Here is a 9,520-nt window from a genome sequence, read left to right as displayed (position 1 = left end):
AGAGATACAGAGAGAGGAGGGGGAGAGAAAGGGAAATACAGAGAGAGGGGGAGAGAGATATATCAGAGGGGGACATCATTTTAGATGTCAAAAGGGTTTTATGGCTTCCGGTGGTTTTTAACAACCGGTTCTCTGCTCTAAAGGCCAGCTGGGTAGGTGTGGCTAGGGGTGTGTGTCATGTGACTGGGTGGGAGTGAGTGACGTTGAGTTGACCATGCTTACCCAGGTTTTGTGGCTCCCGGTGTTTTCTTTTCTAAGGGAAACAGGTCCAAATGGCTCTTTGAGTGTTTAAGGTTGCAGACCCCTGACCAAGTCAACTGAGTCATTATACATAAAGCTTGGTTGTGTCTCCAAATATATTTTAGCATTTAAGAAAATTCCTGTTCTCAAGTAAATTGTTAAATGGATAATGCTTGATAAAAAGGTTTAAAATAAGATTACAAGTTATTATTTTAAGAATATATTCTTTTAGGTGCTAGGCAATAAACTGATTCAGTTTGAATAAAAACTTAACTCATCAGCTTTAATAATGATGAATCAAATGTGAAAACTAGTAGCTTTTATTGATAATACAACTATAGATCTGTTATAAAATTACATGGAATTGTAATAGTGCACATGAAATTTTTTTTCTTTAAGAAAATAATTTATCTGTTATAATCACAACACATTGTTCTCTTAATTACTGTAAGTATATTTTCTTGCAATGAATTGGCTATCTATAAATGATGGATCCACCGATGCAACTTTAGCAGCTATAAATGAATGAATGCAGTTTAAAACTGCTGTCAAATCTTGAAATTCTAGTTCCTGAAAGGAAAATAAGAAAAACGGAAAAGGTGAAACAAAAAGCATCAATAGTATTTTTTTCGTACAGATTATTACGCTCTCTAATTTAACAAAAGATGGCTTTCTTTTATATATATCTTTTCACTTGAAAATGCCATGTCAGTATTTTAATGCTCAAGGTAATTGATCTGATGTAGTGGGGATAATATGAGAAGAATTTAATTTATCAACTATGAGTCCATGTACAAAAGATGCTGAGAAAGGAACACACACATACACACAGTATATATATATATATATATATATATATATATATATATATATATATATATATATATATATATATATATACATATATATATATACACACACACACACACACACACACACACACACTACTCAAAAAAATAAAGGGAACGCAAGCAGAAGACATCCAAGATCTGAATGAATGAAATAGCCTTATTAAATATATTGTTCGTTACATACAGTAGTTTTGTGTTCCCTTTAGTTGTTTGAGCAGTGTATAAACTACTGTATGTAAAGAACAAAGTATTTAATAAAGCTATTTCATTCATTCAGATCTCGGATGTCTTCTGCTTGTGTTCCCTTTTGAGCAGTATATATATCTATATATCTATAGATATCTATATCTATATCTATATCTATATCTATATCTATATCTATATCTATATCTATCTATATTTGTTTTCTGAGGTTTTCGCAGGTGTTTGTATGTAGGTCTTTGGTTATTCGGGCTTTCTCCCATGTAAAATTGGAAGTGTCTTGGCGACGTTTCGACGAAGTCTCATTCGTCATCTTCAGGCTGGTGTTTTCACCTTCGTGCTTCTGCGATCACACATTGCTCCTAGAAGCACGAAGCTGAAAACACCAGCCTGAAGAAGACGAATGAGACTTCGTCAAAACGTCGCCAAGACACTTCCAATTTTACACGGGAGAATATATATATATGTGTGTGTGTGTGTGTGTGTGTGTGTGTGTGTGTGTGTGTACGTTTTCACGGGTATATATGTGTGTACAGTTTCTTCCCGTGTAATTGTGAACATATCCCTAAAAGGGTAGAAGCGACGTTTCGACAGAATCTCATCTGCCATCATCAGGCTTATGTGAGGGGTCTTTTGCAGTAACTGCCATTACTATTTCAAATCTGGTGCTGGTAGTCTGGAATGGCTCCACCTTTTCATTCTGATTGGTTGGGAGTCCCAGTCTGTGTTTATTGGCTTGGCTTCGGGTGTATGGTCGGTTTTTCTCCACCAGGTGTGTGTGTGTGTGTGTGTGTGTATATATATATATGCATTTATATATGCATTTATATATGCATTTATATATCTTTAAATATATAAAAGTTGAAATGCATTCTGATATAATTAGTAATTTTGGAACATTGGTGGCCATCACCAGATTTTGCTCAAAGCCATCTTCTAGATATGGTGAAGGTTCCTCTGAGATGATATAGGTGAACAGTTTCAAAACTAGCCAGACAGTTTTAATGAGGCCTCATTCATTCTTTGGAAGACTTTTTCTAAGCCCATTTTTCCATTTTCTAAAATAATTCTGTCTAACTAGAAGTCATTGTGGACTTCTTGGGATAAAAATCTTAGTTTTATTTCATTGTTTTAATAACTTTGCTAATAGATTGTTGGCATGTAATGAATTTGATGAAGTATCCTCATTATGTTCTGAGGAGCAAATTAGTTAAATATGGACTGAGTGCCTAAACTGAATCCAAGGTGGCTTAAAAGTCATCCTTAAAAACTGTGCATCAATGGTTCCTCATCATACTAGAGTGAGCTATAAAGAGATCCCAATGCTCTTAAAGTAGGCTTATGAAAGAAACACTGTATTGTGATGCACAGTACATTTAGGAAAGTTATTATTTTATTTATGAAAGATTGAACTGTAATTGTCAATCAATAATGAAAATTTATTCCATATTCCAATAACTGTGTTTAACTACTGTACATGAAAACTTACTTAAGCTTCCTTTTAAGTCAACAAGGTCCATTAATTGTTGGACTGCAATCTAAACTTCTTCCCACAAAACAGACATGGAACAGTGCTGATAAAAATTAAAGCAGGGAATAGACCACTCAACCCAGTTATGGACCAGTTTATTTGAAACAGCCTCGGTCCATATATACAGTGGCCTTACTTGTTAGAGGAAAAAAATCTGTTTTGACTGGAGGAGTTTTCTTTTTTTAAAAAAAATAATAATCCCCAAATGGAGATTAAATTCTTTTCTCCAGCTTTTTTAACTCTCCTCTCTGACTACCAAGTGCTAAAAGAGCTCAGTCAGAGACAAGAAAATGTTTTTGGCTACCAGAAAATAGCCCTTCTCCCCTATGAAAGCCAGCTCCCTGAAAAATGTTCCCTCTAACCTGAAATTGCCATCCCATTGAGAGCTTTGGTTTATTTGTTTGTCCTAATCTAAGAGTGTCATTTGTCTGAAGCTGAACTGAGAGTCCGCAGTCTGTTTTTTTCTTCTAAAGGATCAGCCCACCAAGTTCTTCTCACTGGGATATTGATTTCTCCCCCTATGATTTTACAACTTCACTCATAGGTAGTATAATGTTCAGGAGTTATGCTTTGTAAAATATTTCTTCCTTTGGGCATAGTTTCTGCTGTTTAATGGATTGTTTTTCACAGGAATCTTAACCACGGAGTAAATATTATCTAATACTGTCGTAATAAAAGACTATTAAAGGTTATTTCCAAGGGAAATAGAAGCATAGGAATGTTTCCAGGCTCTAAGAGAAGCTGGGAACCTTTTGAATTTTTTTTTGTTTGGAGTATGCTCTCTATATGGCTGGGAGGAGAAATAGGAAACAAATTTTGGCAGAAGGTTTTACTTTGTCTACTTTGTTCCTGCAGTCTTACAACTTATATGACCAATTAAAAAATGGGGGAACAATTATTACAAGAGCATCTTCTTTGTTCTTCTGACATTTGCTAGTTTGTCTGTTTAAGGGGAATGAAATTCCCCTTGTTTGATTTCATAATGGGTTTCTCATTATTGGCTACACTTTGCTATCCAGCAACTGCAAATCCCATCACATGTTAGGCCATTGTGACAGTACAAACTGCATTAATAATAAATATTCAAGTTATCCACCTTACTTCTCCTCCCATTCTAGCAGTTTTTGAATCCAAAAAAGAATATGAAAATTAGAAAATTCTGCTTATCAGATTGCTTAATCAACTTTTTCTGTTCTCAGGGCATCACCATAAAGTTACTGTGCCTATATTTGCATAATTTGTGCAACTAGAGAAAATCTCAAATTACTTAGGAAAAAGGGGAACATTTGTATAAATTTCAATAGGAAAAAATAGTTTGTGAAGTGGATTATGAATACACTAATATACCCGTTAGGTACATTGGTAAATTTAAATCTTTTGAACCAAATATTCACCTGCATAATATTTTGTTTACCTAAAGATTGAACGTCCATAGACCATTGACTGACTCTATATACAAAAAGTAAAAATAAAAATGTGGCTCATGGAAAATTTAAATTACTTTTTTTTTTTTTTTTTTTTGCAGGCCAGCCAGCCAATCAACTATCTCAAATATTGATTTAAAAAAAGGCTGGACCAGAAGAACAGAATGTCAATGGAGTGGAAAGGCAGAATCACCAGGAAGAAAAGCTATGAAATCTCATGGCTTCCTCCAACACTGGCTCCACTTAATATCACTTCAAGGGGAAATATGGAGATGTATGCATGTGCAAGTGCAAATGTGAGTGTATCATATATGTGTAAATAAGTACACATGTTCCCAGCCTAACAAGTGATGTGACCATCTGGTCTGAAATCATCCAACACCATTGAAGATAGAATACTAATGAGCAGTTATAACTTTTTTGAAGCAGAAAGGAAGACAAGTAAATGAAAAGCAACTGTGAATACACTAGGTGAATTTGATAAATAGAAGTAATGTGATTAGGCACAAAATCATAAATAATTAGTTTCTTTAAACAATTGTTACTTATCCACCAACTTTTAATCTTTAAATAATGTGTATCTATAAATAGAAATTGAAATGTCTGTCACATCAGTAGCTCAGCTCAATACAATAAGATATAATAAATATGAGAACAATGCTGATTGGTTATTGGTAATCTACTTTGTGTGGAAATACAGAGAAATCATGCTATAGATTACCTCTGCAATATGAACTACAAACCTAGATTACCTTGATATATTTTCTATTTCTATAGTATATATTCTATATGCAGCAAAGTATGATACTCACCTTTGTCTCAATTTGTTTTGTTTCAATATTCTGAAAAAGCAGTTTAACTCGAGTTTTTCCATCATCTGATGACCCCTTGAGCTGAGAAAATTTAAATCTCCAGAGAATCTTCTGCAAGGAAATGGAGAATTCTTAACATTATTACCCATTGGCTAAAGTTGTAGCTTTAGTTGGAAGATCTGTGATCTTTGCATATGGACACTAATTATGAATCAATATAGAAAAGATCATCCTTCCCACAATCCCATTTCTTGATGCTTTCCTCCCTTTCTCCCATTCCCTTACCTTCTTCCAGTGGAGGTTGGGGAGAGTTTAAAAGAAAATGGTTAAGAGTCAGTGAAAATATTAATATAAGGAGAAGGATGTTAGTTGTAGAAATTGTATGTGAAAATACTGTTTAATGTAAAATAGATCAGTAGATCAAATGTGGAAAAAAAATGAACTGTTTTTGATGTTGGAGGAAGCACTAAGTGGAGAGAAATAAAAGCAACAAAAGAATTAATTGAAATTAAGATGGGAATTGAAATTGAATTGTAAAATTGAATGAAAATAGAATGTTAGTAAACGATGTAAATGACAGGCTTGTAAGAAGTAAAATGCAAGAAATACATTGTTAAAGGGAAAAAAGGAAGGGTTGGGAGATTATTTTAACAAAAGTTTCAAGGAAAAAATGCAATAAGTTGAAATATTTGTTAATAATTAAAAAGAGGAGGGGAATTTCGAGTAATATTTTTAATAAATGAGAAAGATTGGGGTTGCCTGGACACCATAGTGGAAAATATTAAATTGAAAATGAATACAGCAATAGAGAGAGATGAAAGAGGAGTAGAGAGTAAAGAGATGGAAGAGAAGGGGAGAAGGGGAGAAGAGAGAGGGATGGAAGAGAGGGGAGGAAGGAAGAAATTAGAGTAGGAGAGAGGGCTATACAGAGAGGAAGAAAGGAGGAGAAGGAGAAAGGAAGAGGAAGTAGAGAGGAGGAGAGGAAGGAAAAAGAAAGTAAGAAGGAAAGAAGAGAGGGAGATGGCAGGTTTGAGAAGAAAGATTGCTGTACAACAAAAAAGATGAAATGGAAGAAAGGCAACCCCGAACAAATATAAATATACTAAGATAAAGAATGAATGGTTAAAAAATAAAAGAGAATAAATATGAATAAGCAGGAAAATTAGAATTTGAGGGCGAAGATGTTGTTTATATAAGTAAGCAAAGAAATATTGAGATATGATTAAAAAAAGAGAAAAAAGAAAATTGTGACAAAAATTGTAATTGAGTAAAATGTATTTGAATTTGATAAATTGTATAAGATAAGATATGGCCAATACTCTGTTCAAAAAAGATGTGGAAGAATGTGTGTGTGTGTGTGTGGGGGGGGGGAACCAATAAAACTTGGCTTAAAAAAAAGAAAAAGAAAAGATCATCCTTGCAAAAACGTCAGCTCTATGGCTTCTCAAAAAAATTTTTTTGACGATGGCTTATGACCATGCACTTACTGTAGTTAAGCAAAGTATTAGAGCCTGGGAAGGCCAACTGGGCCAATCTGTCTTATCCAGGAATCAAAAGCCTTTTTTTTCAAGCCAACAAGGTATTTAAATCCATTAACATCTCACATTCCAAAAAGAGCTAACATCAGCATGTCTTCATGCCGTTCCAACTTCTCAAAGGCATATATAAATAATTTCTTAAAGAGCTAAGATTGTTCCCCTTGTGGAGAAGCAGCCACAGAACCCACAACCCATTTTGTGTTGCGTTGCAGTTTCTCTAATGATGCCAGGGCAGGCTTCATAACTCATTTGATGATGTACCCAGACAATTATGATTAAATTTATGCAGTTACTCCTACTAGCCCAATATATTTCTATTTCCTTGAATGTGGTAAATACTGTTTGTAACATATGATAGGTGATTGCTGATTATTTACTTTTTAAATATGTATGGCTGCACAATTTGAGCTCCAACCAACCAACCAACCAACCAAATAAACTATTCTAATGAAAATCAATTCAAAACACTTAGTAATCAGGATCTCAAAATGATAGGCCTCCTCTAGACAGAAACTCCAGCCATCTTAGTTATAATTATACGTTTATGTTTATATTGCTCAATTAATTTGTTAACTTTCACAATTTTAGTCAATGAGCATAATAAAGAACTACTACATGTTGGTATTCACCTGCACTGTAGAACAGCATCCCATCTTAGATACACATCTGGCCTCAGTTTAATTTGAATAAGACCAATGGCTATGCTATGTATATTTTCAGGAATATTTTGCTGTAAATATTTACATGGTATATATAATAAACTAAGCAGTTTGACATATTTATTTTAATAGTACTAAATAAATTATACGTTCATAGTAGATCCATCACTTCTTTACTTTTCCTCCTATTTTAATGGATTTCTGGATTTAAAGTTCTGTTCTTTATATTCATGAAAGAATATGAGCTTGCTTGCTATGATTCAGCATTTCATAGACTTGTCTAATAAAATGATTTAGTCAGAGAAGTATTTTATTGATTAAACATACTGTTCCATGGTTAAACATTGAGAAAGATATTAAAGAGGTAATAATTTCTTTGGAAATGAAAGTGAATTGGCTAATTTGATTTAAGTCAAGTGTTCTCCCTTTCAATTAAATTTGCAGTTTTTAAATCCAATGTGTTGTTTAAATATAGCTTACTTGATATATCCAGCAATGTTTCCAATAGCTTTTTAAATGTAGTATTATACATTTATTATCTTTCAAATGATTTTTTCACTATATTTATTTTGGAAAACAGCCAGTCTGATTTATTGTTCAAACATTTTAGAACTTTCTTCACTATGCAATTGTTCAATATCGCGTTCTTTCTAAAAATACATTTTAATCAATACATTGAACTGTTCTGGTGAGTGGGTGGGGGAAATTTTGAAGGCAGATGGGAAGAACTGAAAAGAAAGAAAGAAGATTGTTTTCCCCTCTTATTATTATGCTTTTGCTGTGAGAAACAAGCATAGATCAGGTAGACATTTTCCTAATTCTCAAAGTGACTCAGAGGAGCAGCAGGGCCATAGATTCTGAAGAACCAAGTTTTTCCCAATCTATCCATAGAGTGGCCTTCTCTTTACTCAATCAAAGCACAGCTCAGTTTCTAATCTTCCACCCTTTGAAATGTGAAAATCGGATTTTTTCCCACTCCAGAAATTGACATTCATATTTCCTAAAGTAATAGCATAACATATTTTATATTTTATTTTCTGATGCTACTTACCTTTGTTTTATTGTCAAAACATGTGAATCCCACAGCAAAATCTAAGGTGAAACACAGACTTTCTCCTTGCCAGGAACACATAAAAGTTTTAGACTAGAGAAAGGATAAAATATGTATTTGTTTAGTGATTTAAAGTGAAACATAAACTGTAAGAGCTGTAATCTTTTATATACTCACTTAGAGGTTTAGTAACAATACACTGCAGTTGAATAGAAGGAGTAAGAATCCATGTAAAACCACAGTCCAAAAGGGAGTGATATGCTACATTTGAAACATTTCTAATATTCGAGATTTTTCACACACTTTTTGACTTGACTTTTTGACTATTATCATATTTCATATATAATAATTCTCTTCTCACTGCTCTGGGTGGTCTGTGTCTTCCTCAATCTCAGGGCCTTTATCAGAAGCCTGGGAGTTTGAGAGTATTGCCTAGCATCTTAGCCGCTCCTAACAATGCACTGGACAGACAGCTCTGAAGTTGTTTCTAGGATGTGTTGGAGCCACCCTCCCAGCTTAGAAGTCACAACCCTGAGTGTTCTTACCACCATTGGGACCACTTTGGTCTTTACTTTCCATATCCTCTCCAGGCTCTGATATCTCTCCAGCTTCTCATACCTCTTCTTTATGAAGTTGTTGTCATTTGGCATCACTCCATCTAACAACCACTGCTGTCTTCCTTGTCTGCTACCATGATGTCTAGTTGTTTTGCCAGTACCTATCTGCCCATAGGATTCCACAGGATTCCACAGGATCTTCACTCTCTTAGTCGCTATGATCTTCTCTGGAATCTCCAAAGGGCTGCATCTGGCCCTTTGGCTGTTCCTGTCAGGCCCGTTTGAGATCAATCAGAAATTACACATAAGTTGCAGAGGAAGCTGAGACAGGTCCAGCTCTGCACAATTAGTATGTGCTCCTTCAGTTGGCTGGTGGCCATGAGAGGGCAGAGAGAGAAAATGGTTTTCTTCGCCTGCACGGCATTCACCCTTTGCCTGGAGCAGCTGAGGTGATGGAGTCTGAAGACATCAGATCAGGTTCAACCCTTCACAACAGTTTCAGTTTCTCATGGGGCCCCTTGGCAAAATTGTCCACCCCTGGTCTAGCCTATATTCTGTGCAGATATTCCTGTACATAATACCAACTATAGAACTTACAACAGTTCATTTAGTGGCCTTTCAAATTTACAAAGGCATGGAAAAAAGTAATCTATGAC

General features: G+C 34.6%; 1 protein-coding gene across 1 annotated transcript in view; it reads right to left on the bottom strand.

The window, feature by feature from the left end:
• Nucleotides 1-678: 678 nt before the first annotated feature.
• The window catches only part of SNTG2 (syntrophin gamma 2), a 255,669-nt gene continuing 246,827 nt past the window's right edge, over nt 679-9,520 (bottom strand). The window contains exons 15-17 of the mRNA XM_070955055.1: nt 8,308-8,400; nt 5,060-5,170; nt 679-810 (exon numbers count right to left, since the gene is read on the bottom strand). Of these exons, the coding sequence (XP_070811156.1) occupies nt 679-810; nt 5,060-5,170; nt 8,308-8,400 (336 nt within the window). The remainder of the gene's footprint in view (nt 811-5,059; nt 5,171-8,307; nt 8,401-9,520) is intronic.

This window comes from Pituophis catenifer, unplaced genomic scaffold, assembly GCF_029215685.1.
Source record: "Pituophis catenifer annectens isolate HBS135680 unplaced genomic scaffold, rPitCat1.0.hap2 SCAF_1, whole genome shotgun sequence".
Taxonomy (NCBI): Eukaryota; Metazoa; Chordata; class Lepidosauria; order Squamata; family Colubridae; genus Pituophis; species Pituophis catenifer.
This window is presented reverse-complemented; position numbering and strand designations above follow the sequence as displayed.